The sequence below is a fragment of the Pagrus major genome, chromosome 15 (genome assembly GCF_040436345.1).
Source record: "Pagrus major chromosome 15, Pma_NU_1.0".
NCBI lineage: Eukaryota > Metazoa > Chordata > Actinopteri > Spariformes > Sparidae > Pagrus > Pagrus major.
In genome coordinates, this window is record NC_133229.1 from 19,744,252 (window position 1) to 19,766,835 (window position 22,584).

Consider the following 22,584-nt stretch of genomic DNA (forward strand, 5'->3'; position numbering starts at 1 on the left):
TTCAGCCACAAGGGTAGTAGTGAGGTCAGGCACTGATGTTGGCTGATAAGGCCTGGATCGCAGCTCGCTTACATTTCATCCCAGAGGTGCTGGATATGGTTGAGGTCAGGGCTCTCTTCTGGCCACTGAGCCAGTCAAGTCTACACCAATGCTGATTTTGTTTGCAGGGGCATTTTGATTACTTGAGCCACCTATTTACACCTTAGTTAAGTGGATTTAAATGCCGGGATTGGAAACAGTTGAAACAGTAAGAGTTGAAATGTAAGGATTTGCTGCTTTTTGTCATTAATGAGAGTAAATGAAGAGTCTTTGGGATTTGTACTGTTAGTTGGTCAAAAGAAGCAATTTGAAGATGTCACTTTGGGCTCTATGAAATTGTTGATGAGCATTTTTTATTTATTTATTTGTTTTAAAAAATGTTTTTATACATTTTATAGTGAAAATAATCGGCAGAAAATTAATCATGAAAATAATCGTTAGTTGTTGCCCAATCAGATAGTTTGTATGTCAAAACAAAAGCCCACAACTCAAAGATATTCAGTTTCCTGTTTCCTGAAAACAATTATATTCAGCAAATATTCACATATAAGAAGCTGGAACCAGTGATATGTATATATATATATATATATATATGTGTGTGTATATATATATATGTGTATATATATATATATTTTTTGTTGTTGTTGGTAAATATGCTTAAAAATGAGTCAATTGATTATTCAATTATTACAATAGTTGCTTTTTTGAACAAGTAATCAATTAATAGACTAATCATTTCAACTACAGGAACTCGTCCAAACCCTTAAAACAGTCTCAGACTGAATTCTAACTGAAGTGTGTCCACATACTTTTGGCCACATAGTGTAGTTTCTTCGTTTTGGTTCAGTTCATGGTGCTGGACGCTGTTTATTCGGCGCACTTAATTGATAAACCTACATTACCCATGATGCACAGAGCACCAAGGTTGATTAATCGAGCGTGGAATCATCGCACCGCTCCGCTCGCCCACTCCTCTCAGCGTCCAGCTTTCTCCCAGCAGTCGCATCCTGCCTGCCAGCTCCAGCGCTACCGTTAGCTAGCTAATAAGGGAGTAGCAAGTCATTCCTAGTGAAGAAATACTGTTTTTGATACCTCAGCATGATGTCATTCTGTTGAATAATTCGTTTGGGAAAATGAATTGTCGATTTTGTCGTGCCAGCGCGCCTCCTAGAAGACAAGAATCCCTCGGTGAAGTCCGCCTTTTCACTTCGACCTCGGTAGCTGCACGGGTTTAGCAAGTCGGATCGTTTTGACGAGCGAGTGGCTCATCTGTCCGCCGCTGCCTGCTGCTCCGTGACCGGGGCGATTCGGACAAAGCCAGTCAGATGTTGGAGGGTAAACACATCCACGGACCTCAAACGTTTTTTACACCGGGTTGTGAAATTGAATTATCAAGCTGATCATCTGTCGCGAATGTGCCAGGGATAAGGGGAGGAGTAAGGTCTATTTTTGGAGGGCGAGAGTTTGGATCTCGCACCGACGGAAGGGGTAGGGGGGTGTGCAGGGGGAAAGGAAGACCCGAAGAGAAGAAGGGACGTAGGGGGAGAAAATCCTGATGCCCGTGATGGCAAACGAGCCGATCATCCTGAACGTCTATGATATGGTAAGTAGAAAGGTAGATCCTGGTGAAGAGAGCCTAAAATTGTATGTTTTCTTACGTCTTTATGTTTTCTATTTCATGTCAACAATGTCAGGATGGAATGCCAAACTCCATAATAAAAAAATGCGATTTAATGCTGCGTTACTTATCAGCAGGTTTATAAAGGTGAAAGTCAAACACTGAAATGTCTTTTCTAATAATTGTGAACTAATTTTGAATTCGGCATACATTTAAAACACCAAACTTGGCTCATTTTAACACAACATGAGCTTTAGGTGCTGGTTCAGCCGAGTTTTGAAACACGGCAGCGAGGGGCAGAATCAACTGCAAGAAGTTTTCTTGACTTAAACATCGTTTGGAAAGGCTTTGCAGTATTCAGATGATGTTTAAACCAGAACTTGGTTGGCGTGCTTGGATGAGATAACATCTCTAAGAACAGTGTTGTCAAATGGAGCCAGGTAAAGCAGCTCAAAAAGTTTTAAACACCCATATCTGACTCAAAACTACACACGCTCACATAACGTTGACAGTAATGGGTGTCCAAATCAGGAGTGGAGCAAACTGATCCTCTTTGGACTCTCTAAGCTGCTGTTGTCAAAACAGAACCGTGACATAAACTAAACATTTACAGTGGTCGGTAAAACAGGGTGACCCAAGCAGTCACTGATTCTTTCAGTCTTATGTTCATCCACCTGTGTCAGTCTGTAAATAATAGCCTATTCTTGCTTCTGATGGGTTTCAGTTCACTCAGGTCGAAGACAGCAAAGCATTGTACACCAAGCTCACAGTACACCACACGTGGATGTGAAAGTCAACTGACAATTTCACCCAGTCTGGTTTCTACTGGGAGGAAATGTGTTTCTCTTTGTTACAGAATGAGGCATAGGGTGAGTTTGAGTCATTTGTGTTGTCACCATGCAGGAGTGAGTCAGTGGGGAGCGGGGGCTGGGAATTGACTGTTCTGTTGATGAATCATTGATTGATATGGATTCACCGAGTCGGACAGCTTACACTTTAAAATGGGAATTGTCTTGTTAGGGGTTATAAAACGGGCAGAGGCAGTGTTTTAGGATAAAATGCATGGACACTTATATATAACCTCCTGAGACCCAGAGAAGAAAAAAGGTTTTCATAGTTAGACATAAACACACTGGACATAAATCACCTAATGTCATTACACAAAATGACAAAAAGACAGGGAAATCGTGATAATATCCAAAACTCAGAAGAACTGTTGGTACATTTTGGCAGTGTATGTTTCTGCAAAACCACTGATATGTTGAAACTTTACATTTCCTTTAGTTGCAAAGTTTCTTTGGGTTACATTTTTAATTTTATTTTGTGACAACGCTGTCCTTATGCCCTGGTTAGGTTAGGGCAACAAAAAAACACTTGGTTAGGGTTAGGAAAAGATCGTGTTTTTGGTTAAAATAGTTGTTTTGGTCGCATCAAACACAGTGGGAGATGTCCAAAGGTCTTGTTAAAAAAAAGCAGTTTTGTCTCCACAAACATAGCTGGAGGTGTCCTGACTTCCCGTCAAAAATATCTGTTTTTTGTAATGCGGCTGCAAATTGTCCTGAGGTCTTGTTTAAGAACACCCAGTTTTGTCGGCGTAAACAAGGCTGGAAATTGTCCCGAGGTCACATTAGAAACAACACCCAGTTTTGTTACCACAAATACGACCAAAGAACCAAAAAGTGTCTGTTTTTTGTTGCCATAAACAAGGCTGGAAATTGTCACGAGGTCTCGTTAAAAATGCAGAGTTTTGTGACTTCAAACAGGGCTGGAGACGCACTGACTTCCAAATACAAAATATTGTTTTTTTTGTCACCACAAATAAGCTGGATAACAAATCTGTTCCATCTTAGCAGCAGAAAGTGCCTGCTCCTGTTTTACTTCTATTTTAATCTGATTTATTGCTGTTGTGTCCCCTTTTAGCTGATGGTCAATATATCATCACATGCTGTAGGTCAGGAGGTTAGAGGCTGTGTCATATGGATTTACACTGAAAGTGAAAGAGTCTTTGAGAATCTTTACAAAGATGTTTCCTTGTAAAAGAAAGTAGGCCAGTGTACATTTTCTATAACAGCATAACACACTGTGTGAAATCAGGACTTGGCTTTACTCATATATATCTTCATAATCACTGTATTTTTTTCTTCCGTCCTTCCCTTCTTCCTCAGCCACGGATTCACACTCTTCTTCTTTGCTTTACTTCTGATTCGTCTCCCCCACCTTCTTCTATCATTCTGTCCTTCCCTCGTCTCCTCTCATGCAGACTCTCTTCTTCATGTTTCCTCCCCCTCTTTCTTTCACTTCCTCTTGTTTTTCGCTCGACTTGCAGTTCACATTAGTTACTTCTCGGTAAAGAGCTTTTATCTCTGTCTCACTTCCATTCATCATGAACGGCTGCTGGGGCCTTGGCACACTTTCACATGCAAAGGCTAACAAACACTATATATCTACACACACACACACACACATGTGTAACAGTTACAGACAATTCTTGTTCTTTAAGTTAATTGATGTTTTTTCCTAAATGATGCTGCAGTTGATATCTATACTGAGGTTAAGAACGGCACTGTGTATATGAGTGTGTGAGAGACTGAAGTGTGTGTGCACAATTTACTTATTAAAGGAATCTTGTGGTTTGTGCTTGTGCATGCAGATCGACTCACACCCAAACATATTTTTGGTGTTTGTATTTTTTATATGCTACTGTGGGAACAAAATTCTTGGCTTGATTACAGTGGTGTTCTAGCGCTCATTGAAAATAATGGGCTGATGGCTGCGGTCCATTCATTCATTCATTCATTCATTCCTCTACTTGAGGAGAGGACACTTCCTCTGTCTATTCATGAGACTCTTCTGAGTACTAGGACGAAAAGTGACCGACTGACTGCTGGACTGGCTGCATGCTCGCTAACTGACTGTCTGTTGACTCTGAGCAGGGGTTGATGGCGCCCAAATGTTTTTCAGTTGTTGCATAAAGATCAATTTTAGTGAGCGTGAGATGATTCGCTGAATAGTTGAGTCAGTTTGTGGCTGACTAACAATTCGTAGACCGACTCGCTGTTTGCAGGTGGACAGACTGATTGGTCCTCTCTGACTGTTGATTGACTCAAATAGTTTAACATCCTGGGAAATATCCTTATTTCGGACCAAAAATCAAAACAACATCTGAAAAACCAAAAAAAAACAAGTAACAGTGTCCGAAAAGTAGTAGGTAGAAGTAAAACTTATATGTCCCTACCCCTTTCTCACTTTTCTTTTATTAACTCATATTATTTCACCATTTCTCAAGTTTGAAGAGACGGATGCCACTTTCATGTTCTGTTTTTGCACAGATTAACCACATGAGATACACTACCATGTGTTCGTAAACAAGCTTAAGCTTTAGAGGTGAGTTTGTTTTGTTGAGAGACAGGCTAGCTGTTGTCCCCTAATTCCAGTCTTAAAGGGACACTATGTAGTTTTAGAATTTTGATATTTACAATATTAATGAGGTAAAATTTGACTAAAACATGTTCAGGGCATGTGATGTTGTGTTAATTCTGGTACTAGAGCTATGAATAATTTATCCCTTTGACCAGGCAGTTTATTGCAGACATATGATATTGGTGTAACTAAGTGGCATCTGTCTTCTCATTTACTCTTGTACCAATACTCCTGTTAGGGCTACAATAAACAATTATTTTTAATAATTAAATTTTTTTATTGTCAATTTTTTTCTTGAATAGTCAATTAGTTGTTTGATTTCGGTCGAAAAATTGTGACATTTTTTCGACGAGTTTCCTAAAGCTCAAGATGACGTCCTCACTACCCAAAGATATTTGATTTCTGTCATAGAGGAGTGAAGAATCCAGGAAATATTCACAATTAACAAGCTGGATTCAGAGAAATTTGTAACTTGTTTTGCTTTGTCCTTAATCCCAAGTCGACTGCATCAGAGGTCGAGTTTTGTTGGAGCAACAGTCCAAAACCGGAAATAATCTTTTCACATATCAGGTCAGACAGATGGAAACACAAAATGCTCACAGTGAAGAAGCTTTAACCAGGGAATGTTTTGTATTACTTGAAAAAAATGTTACTGATTAACTTGCTGTCAATCGAATTCATTAATTGAATAACCATTCCACTGTATTTAATAGTAGAATAAGCACAATGCTAAGTGGAACATGCTACAAAGTCACAGCAGCAATATTTGACAATGTGATGAGAGCCTTATTTATTGGCCTAATGGACGGTTGAGTGACTGAAGGTGACTGACTGTCTAAGAGGAAGTCATTAATATCAGATAAACGCAAAGGTCAAGACTAGTGGCGACACCGTGCAGGATCCCCACCGTAATGTCTTCACTGTTCACACCATGTAGCGGACAGTGTCACTGTCACTGGCCGGGGGCAGAGGGGCAGCATGTTGGCTCAGTGAGAGTTTCGGGCTACATGTTAATCTACCTGCCCTGCGGTGTAAGTAACACACTGGACATTTAGTCAAAACATTTCCATTTGAGGATCAATGCGGTCACGTGACTTTCAGGAATATCTGTGCTGACTTGGCTACGGACAACGCCACCACCACCACCACCACCACCACCCTTTCTCCTTCCACAACTCCCATTCTGTTAGGTCCTCCCAGCCGTCCTGCTCCCATCTCTACTAAGTGGATTTCCTGGCCAGCTCTGAGTGCTTTAGTACGCTCCTCTAATGAGACAGCATTATCTACACACCACCTGTCTGCCTGCCAGCCAGCATTGAGGTCTACTGTACCTACTGTGAGTGTGTGTTAGTGTATTAGGTTTAACAGCGTCACGTAGCCAGATAATCAGCAGAGCGCTGTGTTATTCTGTGTCGGATCAATGCAGCAGTCATGATTCCAGATCTTCTTTTGTATCCTCAGGTAGGGTACGCTGAGACAAGAGAAATAAGTAAGATCAGGTCAGGTAGCTGTGTTTTTTCTGGGACTCCACAGCATCCACTGCCAGCCCAGGTAATGAAGCAAAGTGGTTGGAGCCATTGTGTGTCTAATGTAACAAATCCTGCACAATGCAGAAACACAGAAGTCAGCTAGGAACATTGTAGGATTGTATTAAATCGATTTGATGAATGATAGAAACACTGTCAGCCAATCAAAATCCCTCTGAATCCACAGGGCCATCAATTAGCTTGCTTTTGAGGACATTTTTCTACAAAATAATGTTGTAGGAGTCCTTAAAATGTTGGTTTCTAACTGTGGCGGACCTCTTTTATGTAAGCTCATTGAAGGCGTTTGGGAAACACTTTTTAGATGGTCTCCTCTCGTATCTCAGACTTGGCTGTTTATATATTTTAGAAATAACCAATAGTTCATTTAGTGTTAACTGAAATCACAATGATTATTGATGTTAACTCATACAAAAGTATGAATGGAAATTTGTCTTCAAGAGATGCCAACTCTCGTAATAGAGTGTTAGGATCCTCTTAACTCCTCATCTTTGAAAAATCTAGTAAAAAACATATCCTTCTGTTTGTTTTTCAGTGTAACATACAGCAGTAACAGGTTAACAATATCCATTTTCGTAAGCTGCTGACACACCTATGCACGAAAGTTATGCAAAAGCTCATCCCCTTGACCTAACCCTCACCTTAATTCGACTGGCACCAAAAGTTGTACGTTTTTTATCTGGCTGTTGTGTAATCACCAAAAACAAAACTGGTATTTTTACTTTAAACAGCTCAGAAGCGTCCATAACATTTCCAGTTTTTGATCCACTTTTTAGACAAATTCAGTTCTAATATCATTTAAACTTTATTTTGCCAGTCTTTTTAGTGCATTGTCCAAGATTAACTTTTTAAGATTAACATTACAGTAATTCATCATTTGGAGACCAAAACTGCATTTACTAGAGCGGAGCACACTAAAGAGAAGACTTTTGTTTGGGGCACAGAAAAAATGTGCCAGTATTTGGCTTGTGGCTGGTAGACATTTCCTTCCCTCAATTTGTGTTTTCAGTTTAGTTTCAGTCCACTTGTGTCTCACGTTCGAGCTAAACCTATTTACATTTCATATCTCCCCACTGATTATTCTGTTTAATGATAATCCTTTACAGAGAAAATGACAGCAGCAGCACTGAGCGAGATGATTCAGTGCACAGGCATCAACCGCAGCACCCAGTTTCTCTTTGTTCATCCATCTCTCTTTCCCTCCCTCCCCTCTTCTGTCTTTAATTCATTCATACACACAAATGTACTATTATGCTCATACACACTCAGCTCACTCACTGTGCTGTGGAGGAGGCAGGTTTTAACGAGCTTTAAGGTAATGAGGACTAAGATAAGAGTCTTATTTCACTACTGACGGTGGGGGGTTGCGCACCAAACTAGCAGATCAGCTTCCTTAAAATAATTTTACACACACAGACAAATCCAGCGGCTGCTTTTGTAATTGCTTGTTTGGATTTAGAGTTATTGCAACAGCAAGATAAGCTAATATTCATGTTGAGGGTGTCCCCTTTGTGTAGAGTCAGTCGTGGCTTTTGATGTCCGCAGTAGCTTCGAGTTTCTTTTGCTACTTAAATGCTGTTGTGGGTTTTTTGAGTCTTCAGTTCTCTGAACAGGATCCGGTCTTGCTTCTTAGGAAAAGCCCTGGATGGAGGATTGAAGCAGTGAGGACAAGCGGATGCACTTTGTTTCTTAACTTCTTAGTAGCAGACTGTTAAAACCAGCAGACTAGGGGCTTCTCTGTCTTTGAGAACCAGCTGTTGTAGACATAGATGTCTGTTTTCCTGGGCTCATATGAACAACAGCCACAAAACTGATACAGACATGATTTGACTACGTCTGTTTTTACTCACTTCTTTCAACAGATACGATCAGCTGTTGTTGGAAATCATCTGTGCTGGAAAACCCCTGCCAATGGCAATGTTGAAAATTACACGATGAAATGATTTTTGGCCCAAATGTTGATCCTCCTGTAATTATCAGCATGATTTATTCAAATGTGATGGGTGAGTTGATAAATCCTGTGACCCATACTCAGCCCTCTTTGGCACATCATCCAAGTGAGGTTTCCATTAAGGTGTTAGCAGATTAGGGATGGTGTTGGGTGTCAGAAATCTGGGGTAAAAGACTTTTTTTGAAGTCCAATTAAATGGATCTGAAAGGGGATTTTCCCGGTCTCAAAGTAAAGCCGTTCGCTGACTCTTGCAGTAGCTTTTTTTGTGCAACATTTCAACCTTATGTAGGTCAGGAAACCGACATACTGCAGTGTGAGACGCTGGGCTGAAATGTTGCACAAGAATACCTTCTCGGCTCAGCAGTCTTATGTTGTCTCTGATGTTTTAGCATTTACTGCATTTATCTGTCAAAAACTGAATAAAATGTGGGGTAACACTCAAATCTCAATTAGTGATTACCCCACGTGTGTAGTGAGCATTTGTAACTGAAATCAACTTCAGGTCTACGTCCATCTTTTTTCCCTTGTCACTGAAGATCAGGTGGAAAATTAGAGCTGAACAGTCGGCTCAGCAGACTCACTTTTACCTACTTTGAGTCCAAGTTGTCACATGTCAGTGTATTCACAGTGTTGTGTATTACTGAAATGAATGTAAAATTCAATTTCCACAAACTTGAGAAATATTCAGCATAGTTTTAAACTCTTCCTGCCTTTACCTCTCAATAGCCCCCTTGAAACAGCCTGTTCAAGGCAGCAATGTTGCATCGTTATTCCGCCTCTCTGCTCTGGGGTGTCATTGCTGTTGCACCTTTATGCCCGCAATGGAGGCAGTAACAGAGCCAAAATGACATTTATAGAAATCCAGTTTGTTAGTGCTGACATGGTACAAAAGCCGTTTGAGAGTACAGATGCATAGATGTGTGAGAGTCGAACATCTAATATACTCTAAAGCATCAAAAACTGAAAAAAGGGCATGATGTATACACCAACATAAATAGAAACTATTAAATGTATTGAGACAAAAATAGTCACATAAAGTGAGATGACCAGGAAGTTCAAATTAAAGGAGGCTCACTTAAGGAAATTAAATTGGGAGGTGGGTAAAGTGTCGTGTGTTCGCAGATAGCAGTGTTAGCATCTTAGATTACACATAACTGTATTCATAGAAGAAAAAACAAAGTGTGTTAAGTGTCTTTATGATGCAAGACAAGGTTACTGTTAACAGTGTGACTGGCTGAGGAAGAACAGCTCATTCTCTTGAAAGCGCTCTTGAAACTGCGTCATTACTTCCTTCATGCATTTTCCAATGAAAGCGGATCAATCTTAAATGTAAACCAATGGGCCGTCAGTGTGTGAGGAAAAGCAGAAGGGGTAAAGAGACGCGATGGTTGAAAAGCGTTTGGTGACTTAATTGGTTGGATGATTCAGTTACACCCACTTGAGGCACTGTTTGAAGAGATCGTTAGGTTAGACGCTGTGAATCCACCACTGTCATTTGTCCAAAAGAAATTCTATTGTCATGTGTGGACAGAGGTAGAAAATTAGCATATTTTTTATGTCTTAGGCCAGTTGAAATAGCCTGCATTTTTTTTTATTACCATTGAGCCTTCTCAGTAACTTTATTTGGACTCATGGTTGCCTCTCCTCCCTTTTAATAATTCAAATACAGTATGAAAACAAACTTGAAGATACTTAAAGTTTACTTATTCAGTGTCAATTAGTGTTTGGTCTGTAAATTACGGAAGCCCTAAAGGGCCATGCATTCATACATTTTATATCCTCCGTTTTCCCGTGATAACGAGTTAATTTCATTTGTTTTCTCGAGATCTCGAGTTATGAATGCATGGCCCTTTAGGGCTTCCGTAGTAAATCAAATCAATTAATCAAATCAATTTTATTTATATACCCTAATAGTTCACAATCACATTGCCTCAGTGGGCTTTACAATCTGTACACTGAACGACATCCTCTGTCCTTAGACCCTCGATTCGAGTGAGGAATAACTTGCCATATTGAGATAAAAAATAATTTTAACAGGGGAATAGTGTCAGAAAATGTTGAAAAATGTCATTCAGCGTTTCCCAAACTCCAATATGACACCCTCTGAAGTCTTGTTTTGTCCACAACACATATATTTTTTTATTTACTGTCATAGAAGAGTAAAGAAACCAGAAAATATTCACATTTAAGAAGTTGGAGTTTCTTAAAAAAATTACTCAAACTGTTCAATCCAATATCTAAATAGTTCAGTAGTTGACAACCAATCAATTAATCGTTGCTGCTCTAATTTAGTCATCAGACTTCACTGCTCACCGTTGCACTATCCTTCACAATTTGCATCTCAGGTTTCTGCTCAGGTCCGAAAGGTGACACTCTGAGCTCTACTCACAGTCAGTACAACAGCTTGGACTCTAATTATCTATTATCTCTAATGTAATTATTACCTGACATTATGTGCAACAAGTAGTTAAGCGCTTACACATCACAGTGCCCTGAACTTAAACAGTAAAATGCAAAAAAATGCTCATCATACCTGCTCTGTAATGCAAAAAGCTAGAGGGCATATTCAACATCCTTATTACCTTCATGACCACACCAAAGGTTTGCAATGCAGATGTGAGGCCAAAACCTCCAAATGTGCCTTTACTGATTCTGCGCAGCCACATGTAGAATTTGCATGAAAATAGACAGGAAGTGTGAGAATAGTTTTAAATAGCGTGCTTTGGTTATCAGGCTGTTATCAGGCAGCTATGCATGTTTTGCAAATAGTCTGCCTGTGCACAGTACAATACACACTCATCTGCCTGATGTTGCTCCTGTGTTGTAACAAAAATACATAATGTGATCAGTTTGGTGTTCAGTTGTCTCCATCTGGATCTTATTGTGTGATCTCTGGTGTAGTGTGTTAGTGGCACTGTAAAAGAAGGAGAATTACAACTATTACTGCTCACTAATGGAGCTAAGCTGTTTTGTCTAAGCGACAGTCCAAAACTCGGAATCTCAAACTTGATAAGTCTGGCCTTTTTTTTTTTTTTTTTTTTTTTTTTTTAAATCTCTTAAATCACAGGTTTCAACACTGTGAGACAAAGTTAAGTTGTGAAGTGAATTTGATCTCCTGTGGCAGTGTCAATGTGTGTGAACTCAAATCTGACATGATACACTAGAAAAGAGTCATTTCCTGTTACTGCAGAACTTCCCTTAAAATCATCACATTTTTAAGTTTTCTTCAGTATCAAAGTGATAGTTGTCTGTACATCCAACGGTACATTGCCAACAGGAACTGTCGATAGCTAATTCAGCTTACTTTTAAATGGTGCCACTTTGCATGTCTAGTCTTGATTTTGCCAGAGGGCACACCCACAGTGTCAGACATAACCCCTGACTTAAATGATTTTTTGGTAAATACTTGCCAATTATTTTTCGAATGAATCGATTCAGCACTTAATTGTTTCAGCTCTTTTCACTGGTTCCACCCTCTCAAATGTGAGAATTTGCTGCTTCCCACTCACTTTTATATCATTTTGATAGGACATGTTTGGGCTTTGCTCTGTGGGAACAGGCAAATCATGCCATGTGAAGACGTTACATTGAGTTCTAGGAAATTAAGATAGACATTTTTTACAATGTTTGACATTTTGTAGACGAAATGAACTGTCCCGACACAGAGCCTTAGAGCTCTTTTATTTTAATGTCATTTCATGATTAACTTTGCCAAACATTGGACAAGGGTGTGGTACTATTTTGTGTGCAGCTTGTTTAGGAAGGTGGCTGACCCAAACACTGTTCATCGATGCAAGAGTGATTTTGGTAACTGTGATGAAAATGTTAGCAAATATAATACAAACTTACTAATTATTCAGCATCCTCCAACATCAAATCTGCCTCTCTACGGCATTCCTCCGCTCCATTGCCTGTGATAAAAGATCATTCTTTTTCCACGCAAGCGAACTCTGCCTAGCAACAGCCCGGCCAATCTCCTCTTAGCCTCAGGATGTTAGACAGACACACGACTGAGAAGATGGACAATAATGTCAGAGATCTCTGCTGCCGCGATTATTGATTTTGTGTGCTATTTCTGGTGTTTGTGTGTGGGCTTGTCTTTCATTGTCCGTGTGTGTAAGAGATCCTGTGTAAACATCAAAGCTCACAGATCTCAGCTGGGATCATGGGATGGCTGACAGGTTATTCCACTATGTTAATATATTTCTCTGCATTAGGTCTATTTATGTGATTCTTATAATGGATCATGAATAGATTTAGCACTTTTCTGACCTCTGCTGAGTGATAAAACAAGTCAGTACAACCTATCTTTGTCAGTAAAAAGGTTTGCATTGCAGCCTTTGCAGCCAGTTAAGTTCATGATGTGATTTCAACTGGTTGCCCTAAAAGTCCCATTTTTCATAGTGGTGTGCTGCTTTCAAGGTGATTATGTCTTATATTAAGTGTCAAAAAAGTTTTGACACTACCTTTGTAGGGTAGGGACACTTACTGTACATCCAGGCAACTGCTGAATATTCATTATACAAACACTTTTTTCTGTCTTTTTCTGTCTTCAGTACTGGATCAATGAGTTTACCAGCTCTCTGGGCATCGGAGTCTTTCACTCAGGGATTGAGATCTATGGAAGAGGTAAGATTACCCAGAAATATGACGCCTCACATATCAGTTGACTTCCTGTGGATGGTGGTTCAAAAATGATGCAATGCAATTTTTACTTAGCTAATAGAGACTTTCTGCTTGAGAAAGGTTGGTACTCAAATGTGTGTTCTTATTCCCCGTTCGTGTGTTTAGAGTTTGCCTATGGCGGACACCCGTACCCATTCTCAGGGATCTTTGAGATTACACCGGGTGATGCAACCGAACTCGGCGATACCTTTAAATTCAAGTAAGTACCCCCCAGGAAGCGGCATCTTCTACCAATAATACAGTTGAAATAATTAAACCATGCTTCCAGTATAACGTGGAGTGAAGTCTGGTACCAATCTGCTGCATGTATTCCTGATTTACAGTATCATGTTCTCAGATTACCTGCATGTAAACATACTGAATAATCTATTCACCCAGTCACGAACTGTTGGATACACTCTGGCAGGTAAACCAGCCTGTGTGTTAGTCACCTCAGGTTGACAATTAAACATAGGCATTTTCATGCCAAGCGCCATGAACTTTTGTTCTCGTTTGGGGCTTCAGTTACCGACTGAACTTAACGCTCAGTTAAATAATCACCATACAACAGCCACTCTGTTAGCAAATCATTAATTTGTTCACGATGCAAGCCGGATTTTCTAGGCCTGTTCTGTGCATTGGTCACTCAATTAGCTGGTATGTTCCTGCTATTTAAAGAAAAAGACATAGGTGGAGAGCTGAGGGAGTACAGCATGTGACAGACATTTTATGATTTCACACTTCTTTCCTCACGGTTCATGGCAGCTGACTGAGAGCGAGAGAAAACCAACCAATTTCAACTTGGTCTTCATGTGATACTGCATGCTGTAACATTTGAAATGGACAGAGTGAGAGAAAGTGAGAGAAAAAACTGCTACATTAGAGTGTAAAGTTAAAGTTACCTGTGCTGATGTACTTTTTAAAAAATACATATTTGTGCTGTCACAGTATGAGATTTTCACTACAGGATTATCGTGGCCGAACAAATTCACGATAAAGATATTATCGTAATATTTATAGAAATTTGAAGAAAACAAATGTTGGCATTCAAAACTTTGTTTTTAACGTGTTTTGTCTCTTTTCTGGGTGTAGGGAGGTGGAGAGAATCTGTAAACTTTAAAGAATGTGTACAAAAAAAACATTACAGTCATAAACAAATGATGCACAAGCCATAACATCTTTTTTATCCTGCATGTAAGTAAATGCAGTGGAAGAGAACAAGTTGCATGATGTTTATGCCTGTGAAACCCAAGTGTACGAAACCCACTGTGTGATTGCAGAAAATCAAAGGATTTGAGCTTAAAATAGGTTGATTTTGATGCATGTAACTGTGCTATAATTCTCCCACATCAGTGCTGTGTTGGGCCGTTTTGTTTGTTTTTTACTGCAGTTGAATCAGAGTCTGTTGTAGTGGTGAGACAGTCGAGCATCCAGTCAGTTCAATACGTTTTTGGATTCCCAGAATCAGCCCAGGGTCTGTGTGTGTGTGTGTGTGTGTGTGTGTGTGTGTGTGTGTGTGTGTGTGTGTGTGTGTGTGTGTGTGTGTGTGTGTGTGTGTGTGTGTGTGTGTGTGTGTGTGTGTGTGTGTGTGTGTGTGTGTGTGTGTGTGAGTGTGTGAGTGTGCGCGTCTACCCTGAGCTACTGTGCTGCTGTGCATTACTTCTGCTCTAGTTGATCTGCCCTGTGGCTTAGACAGACTCTGCCTGGCACACACACTTGCACAGACACACTGACTGTCTCAATGCAGGCCACTGGACCATAAGTATGGATCCTCTGGTACAAATGCCGACATATAGGACCCACTGATATGTCTCTCAGAGTGAATCAAGTGCTCTCTCAGTGAAAAACATTTGATCAAAATGTTCTTTCCCTTAAACTTTAAAGAGACCAACCAGGTGAATCCAGGTGAACCGTTGTGACATCTTCTCTTCTCTTTTAATCTCGTAAATCTATTTTACAGATATGTATGTATGTACAGAAACATTTTATCATTGAGTATGTGGTTGTGTAGCAGGATTCCACAGTTACTTTTCAAAAAAGAAATCTTTTTCACATAAAATAAGGTTATATTACAGGTTATTTAATGAATTTGTATGATGTTTCCCTGGCACAAAAAAGGGGGATAAATAACAGCGAAAACAACAAAAACGCATCGTCCATCAGTCCAGTTGTTATTTTAAGGACCAGTATCGGCCCATAATCTCATAATCGGTCCATCCCTTCTCCAAATTCAAGCAGACTGAGGCATTGTGATCCCTAAGTCTGTGCAGAATTGTTGTATTTTATTTTTTATTTCACCTTTATCTTACCAGGAAGTCCCACTGAGATCAGGATCTCTTTTACAAGGGCGACCTGGCCAAGGTAGCAGCCGTTCATAATAGAATGCAACGTATCAAACATGATTTGCCGACAAACACGGTGCCCGGTGGCCTTTTGAGAAAAACAACAACATGCCTCCTTCACCAAATTCCTAATTATGCCTTTACATTCATCAATGGATATAAATGTGTCCAATTTTAGATCTCTTTGCAAGTTATTCCATGACGGAGGTGCATAGTATGAAAATGTGTTTTTTCCCTAAATCTGTCAAAACCCTTGGTACATTACAAAGCAACCATATTTATGTATAAAAGTAACTATGTTTATTACTGAATGACTCATACGTACCGCTTAAGAACCAGTCTGTTTCTATGAGTTGTTCGTTCTTGCATGATTGTGCAAAAGAGGTTTAAACACAATGCTAGGAAGTCATTCTTGATGTTTCATCAGTGAGTAATAATATCTCATAGTAACACCTGCCTCCACACCCTTTCCCCTGTCTGCTTTGCAGAGAAGCCATAGTGTTGGGCAGCACCGACTTCACAGAGGAGGATGTGGAGCGGATAGTGGAGGAGATGGGGAAGGAGTACAAAGGCAACGCCTACCACCTCATGCACAAGAACTGCAACCACTTCTCCTCAGCACTGTCAGAGGTAGGTACACAGCTATGCACCATTTTTGCAGGAAAACTGAGCTCACCTGACATGTGGTGCAGAAAAACACAATACGGTCAGTTGAGCAACTAACCATGTCTTGATTCTGTCTTTCCTGTTCTGTGTGTAAGCACTTGAACTATCTGTGTGTGGGTTTGTGTGTTTGTGTGTGTGAATGAGTGTGTACTTTCAATCGGCTTATCCTGGTGTGACTAATGAGCAGGGAGTCTCACAGTTAGCATCTAGAACTGAGATGGGGATTAAGAGACACTGATACAAGCCCAGACACGCAGAGCCAGCTGGCGCACACACACACACACACACACACACACACACACACACACACACACACACACACACACACACACACACACACACACACACACAATAATACATGCACACAGATGTACATACTTAATGGAAATACTCTGAGATAAATAAACTGTTTAAAATGGAGACATTCACACATACATGAACACGACAAATGCATCACATCAGTATTATACACACACACATACATATACATGACACTACAGAGAAACAGACACAGAGCTGACACCATAGGGAAGCAGTCTGGCCCTGAGGATTTGATTCTCATGTTTACTGTAACCTTGTCAATATGGGAGGCTGACTAAAAGACAGACTGAGCAGAAAATGATTGGACACGTGGATGGATGGTTGTTGCAGCCTTGAAATATCAGCCACGATAATGAATTCTCCCGAGAAAACGTTGTGTGACTCTGATGTCGGTCCTCTTCTTGAAAAGCAAACTAACATACGGTAACCTTTTAACACTTTGGCTCTGTCTCACTGTGTAAGTAGATTATGTCTCACAGCGCTGTTCTTCTACTTAGAGACAGACAGGGGCAGCCGTGGCTCAGGCTTTAGAGTGGGTTGGTGGTTTGATCCTCAGCTCTTCCTGTCCATACATCCGAATGTCCCTGACATCCCAATTTTCTCTGGATGGTCTGGCATGTTTTGTGGTATGAAAAAAGCATCAGCTTTTGTTAGATACTGATGTTTTGCTTTTATGTAATTAGCTTAAAAAATTTGTTTTCACACGTGTCTGTTGGTTGGTTTATTGGTTGGTTGGTTGGTTGGTTTTTCAGCAGAATTGCACAAAAACTACTGAACAGATCTCCATGAAACCTGGATGGGGGATGGGTCATTGACTGTATAAAATAGTGGACAGAGCCACCTTGATGTCACCCACACTTTTCTGAAGGGCCAGTTTGAACTGCCACTGCAGTCTAGTATCATCTGTTGGCTGCACATGACGTGGCACAACATACTCAATGCCTTGTCAGACATTTTTGTGGTTAAAAACAAATCTAGTGTGCCCTCATGTCTCCTCGTGCATCTTAAAAACAGCCTATCAGCAGCTTTGGTGAATGTTATGATAAAAGCACAATTAAGCCCTTTGACTGGGAATCACTTTGAGTTTCTTGGAAGCCACTCGTCCCATAATGCTGTACGATGATGATGATGATGATGATTAACCCTAACGTTGGCAGTGTTGCTGCCTGTGCCTGCATGCTCGAGAGGGCGGTGAGCGAGAAATCCACCAGACTATAAAAGGTTTTCCTCCAACCAGACCTCACGTATGAGCAGTAGTTACAGTAGATGGGTGAATACATTTCACTCTGTCTGAGCTGTAATAGATCATGGAGTTTCTGGAATGTTTGTCTAAGATAAAGAAAGACAGGAAATGTAAGGAAGTTTCCTGGAGGTTTGAGAAATGTTTCACTTGAGTCACCTCACAAGAGAATAGCAGGATGTAATTTCCAGTTATTCGTTTATTGTTTCTGGGGTTTTTTTTCTCTTCCACAGCCAGCTCAGCCCTACTTGAAGAGACTGATTACTTTGATTCTGACTCGAAAACATGAACAAACCAGGAAGAAGTCAAATCCAGACCATGAAAACATTTTGGTTTAGTGGGCAAAGCAAGCAGAAAGTTGCCCCGCACACATGTAACTACAAACAGAAGAATTCACTGCGATTAGAAACAGATTCCCTCTGCATCAAACTTGGCACAGTGTTGATTTTCTGTTTGAGGACTTCAAACTGCACTACAAAGCTGTGGTGAAATTCTGCTGCTTTCCGTGAGAAAATGAAGAAAATAATATCCACTGTCAGAGGAGTAAATATATTGATTCTGTTTGAGTAAAGAAAAGAAAGTTGTAGAGAAATGTGCCTTTTTAAAAAAAACAAATGTCCAAAAAAAAAAAAAGAGTTGGAGTGGCAATGGCAATTCATCATGTTGACCTTACATAAAGATGGATGACAGCTCCCTAACTTGAAGCTATCCCGATCGCCCCCTTGTGGCTGGCTGCAGTATTGCTGATTTCTGTCATGCTAGGTAGCTCTTATCAAGTTGGAGTATATTCAAGTGTTCTGAATTTTTGTACGCAGGAAGGAAATGGAGAAGCATTATCCATCTTTACATATATCAGGAGTTAAATCAGGTTGCCCACTAATCACAGTGTCAGAGGTTCAATCACCAGCTCCTCCTGTTGAAATATCAAATTGTCCTTAAGCAAGACACTGAACCACAAATTGTACCTTTGCCCAAGACCATTAATATGTGAATGTGTGATTAAGAGGATAAAAGCATTATATAAGATGTAACATTTTCCTCTCTCTTCCACACCTCCCACGCCCTCTCCTTTCTTAAGATCCTGTGTGGCAGGGAGATCCCTCGCTGGGTCAACCGCCTGGCCTACTTCAGTTCCTGCGTGCCATTCCTCCAGAGCTGCCTGCCCAAAGAGTGGCTGACCCCAGCGGCCTTACAGTCCAGCGTCAGCCAGGAGCTCCACGGAGCAGGGGAGCTGGAGGAGGCGGAAGACGCCGCCGCCACGGCCTCCCTGGCATCCATGTCGCCGTGCTCGCCCTCATCCTCCTCCAGCCCTTCCTCCTTGCCTCGTCATTCACGCCACCAGCCCCGCCGGTAGAAGCTGAAAGTCCTGCTGGGAAACTTGGGGCTGGACAAAGACTGTCAGGTGACAGAATACCTGCAGCAGCTGATGAGTCAAGCCACAGCCAAAAGTCCTGTCAGACTGTACTCGAGCAAGGCACTGAACTGCTGCCTGCTCGTGGTAAGAATGTCAGCCAAATCTCAACGATGATCCAGAGCAGTGGATTTTTATTCGCAGGGAGGAGGTATTCTGGCTGCTGACAAAGGCAGGATCGTCTCTCAGTGAACATGGCTGACTGATTCCAACAACCCATCCTAACCACCCAAACCTCTGGTGTCTTTTATCATTTTACCAGCCAACTAAGAGTGCAGAATGGAAGGAAAGCCAGATGTTTACCCATCTAAGTGTTTCATAATTTACCAGCCACATTCAGATTTTACCACCAGTTTGTCGGTGGATGGTGCTAATCCTGACTTTTATTATAGTGGGAACCAGTGAGAGACGTTGCTAAAAAAAAGGATTCCTTTCATTTTGAACATCCACATAATCTGAGATTTATTTTAAGGGAATGTAGTGAATCTTAAAGCACTACTGCGTTTATCTCAACACTCAGCTATGGGAGTTGCCTTTTGGCTCACTTGACACTTGACTCCTGAACATCTGAAGAGAAACAGATGCAAAAGCAAACCTTTCCAGACTGGAGAGACTTTTTTTTGATGTCATCGTTTTTAAATGACCACTAGCCAAATGCTGGCATAATCTAATATGTGGCTGGTAAATGTTTCAGCAAACTGTAGTTGAGATGTTCTAAATAGTTGGCTGGTAAAATTTTGAAAGCAGCAGCTGGAGTTTGTAATCTATTCACTTTGCCTCATTTTTCTCTCACGGCAGGCTGGATAGACTGAAGCCAGAACTACAATCAATCAGCCTCACTTCACATAGATACAAATAAACTGATCTAGCACCAGTGTCTAAATTTAACACACCTTGAATGGGTTCAGTTCCAGGTAATTTTTTTACCCAAGTTTATTTCTTTGTCCCTTTTTTATGTCAAATCTGTACCTGTCCCTCATGGATTAACCACAGATGATTTTAAGAAAATTGATCCACATGAGGCGGATTCTAAAAATATGTAATAATTATGTTATAGAAAAAGTTATCTCTTCACCAGTAATGTAATATTGTTCATTATTTCAGAATAATTTAAGAATAAGTAGCAGGTCAGGCAGTGACTTTAAGGTTAGAGAAGACTTTTTGTTACCAGAAGGTTCTGGGTTTGAATCCCAGAATATAAGAGAGTAAATTCTTTCTCAGTAGCAACTGCCAAGGTGCCTTTGAGCAAGGCACTTAACCCACAAGTGTTCCAGTGGCCAACAGTAGAGGGCTGTGGTTGTACTGGACTGCTCCCAGTTGTGTTCATCTTTGTTTGTGTAAAGTAAAATGTTTTGTCTTTACCTGATCAGTTCAAGGTTCAAGTTTACATTAAAGGGGCACGATGTAGTTTTTGAAGAAGAAATTCAAACTCAGGAGTTTAATACTTACAATATTAATGAGGTAATAACACAAACTCAGAAATATTTATTTTTTCATTAACTGAATAAACAAGCTGTTCTCAGAGGAAAATAAGGTCCCCAGAACACTGTTTGACGCTAGAAAGGTGGCAGGGTCTGCCACATATAAACAAAGTAAAACAGTATGAAATTGTGTTCGTCTTTAAGGTTTAAGTTTGTTTGTTCAGTTTATTCAGTCATAGAAAGAAGAGAGTTTGTTTATTTAGTTTGTTGAGATGTAAAAAAATCAGTCGATAAAGATCTTTCTCTTCTGATAAAAATTTCTTCCCCAAAACTACAAAGTGCACCTTTAAGGACACGACGTCAGCCCTTAACGGTTTGTAATCTGACAGGAAGAGTGTTTTAAAATAAGAACCAAAACCGTCTTTAACTGACCTGTCAGCCGCCTGCACTCCTGACAGTCTCACATCTTTGTCCAGTTAGGGATGAAGCGCGTTTATTTTAATTTGGAGCGTCACTTACACATGTAAAGTTGTATTTTTTCAAGAGATTATACTTTCATTTTCTGCATGTGAAAACTCACTGACCACATCATGTACTGTCATTTAATCTGAGAACTTCTCATTTATCTTTGAAAATGTGTGAAGTATAATTTTACACTCTACAACAAGATGCTGCTTTTTCCCAAATGATGAGCACCTCATCTGAAACTGAACATGCTGTCAACAACAACAATAACAACAACACGTGTGCTGCATAATATAGATCGTCTCAAACAAGAGCCATGGATGTGTTGAAAAACATTTCTCAATCGTTTTGGGGTTGGTTTTTTTTGGCCTGTTTTGCTGGAAGTGCGTGAACAAGCAGGAAATTGTCAAATCTTGTCTAAGAAAAAAATCTTGTTTTTTGTTTCTCCTTTTAATGTATTTCTATGATGTATGGACTCTGGCCTTTTCGTCTGTTTCGTTTATTTTTTGATAAACTCAGGACTCCAAAAGGCTTTGTAATATATAATCCTTTGAACTTTTTTATCCCACATTTTATGTTTGCGTTAATGTTGCTTTTTCTAATGCAGTAGTCACTCAATAGAGCTTTTCAAGGACGCACTGTGGCAGTGCAGTTTTATACTCTTTGATAAGAAAAAGAGCTTTCGTTTACAACCTGGATGTTTGTATGTGAGCCTGTGCTGCTCTTTTTTGTTTTTCCTGTCTGTGCATGAATGTGTGTGTGCACACTTGTATTATAAATGGTTAGTTTCAACAAGCTGCCAACTGGGCCGAATCTCCCTACTATAAACGCACACAGATATTCTGCAAAGAGAGATCCATTTCAAAGAATGAGTTCATCCAAAAATGAAAATTCAGTCATTATCTTCTCACCCTCATGCCGATGGAAAGTCAGGTTAAGTTTTGTAAGTTGCAGCATTCTCCTAAACAGCTGAAGTAGATGGGGACCTGTTTTAAAATGTTAAAAACAACCGCCCAAAAAATTAAATGGCTCCATACAGCAAGCCCTGAGATCCTTAATTGAAACCCTTGATGCGCAGTCGAGCTTGTGCACCCACTTCAGATGGGGTGCATGCTAGCGCTTTTAGCTTAGCAACTAAAGAACTAGTTTTTAAGAAGGGGTGTAAATAACATCTTTTCAGATCAATTTGGTATCTCGGGACCAGACGAGCAGTATGGAGCCATTTTATGTTTTTAACAGTTGTTTTTTTTACGTTTCAAAATAAGTCCCCATCTACTTCAGTTGTTTAGGAGAATGCTGTAACGCTGTTTTGCTTTGAAACATCACTTGACTTTCCATTGGCCTGAGGGTGGGTAGATAATGACTGAATTTTCATTTGTGAACTTATCCTTTAACAAAAGTAGCAGTGTTCCCAAGGTTGTTTTTTCTTTCGTCCTCAAGCTCAATTTAGGATTCTTCAGTAACATTATTTTGGTGCAGCG

General features: G+C 40.2%; 1 protein-coding gene across 1 annotated transcript; it reads left to right on the forward strand.

Annotated features, from left to right (window-relative positions):
- The first annotated feature begins 1,590 nt into the window (after positions 1-1,590).
- Positions 1,591-22,318, forward strand: desi2 (desumoylating isopeptidase 2). The gene is made up of 5 exons (XM_073482653.1): positions 1,591-1,642; positions 13,129-13,201; positions 13,364-13,457; positions 16,068-16,209; positions 18,885-22,318. The coding sequence occupies exons 1-5, from the start codon at positions 1,595-1,597 to the stop codon at positions 19,158-19,160; spliced, it is 633 nt and encodes a 210-aa protein (XP_073338754.1). The 5' UTR covers positions 1,591-1,594; the 3' UTR covers positions 19,161-22,318.
- The last annotated feature ends 266 nt before the right edge of the window (positions 22,319-22,584 follow it).

What these genes read in the sequence shown, in the direction of transcription:
- desi2 (XM_073482653.1), top strand. Translation starts at nt 1,595, where the DNA reads ATGCCCGTGATGGCAAACGAGCCGATCATCCTGAACGTCTATGATATG. An exon ending in GATTGAGATCTATGGAAGAG is followed by an intron (nt 13,202 to 13,363) that starts GTAAGATTACCC and finishes TCGTGTGTTTAG; the next exon opens with AGTTTGCCTATGGCGGACAC. An exon ending in TCTCCTCAGCACTGTCAGAG is followed by an intron (nt 16,210 to 18,884) that starts GTAGGTACACAG and finishes TCCTTTCTTAAG; the next exon opens with ATCCTGTGTGGCAGGGAGAT.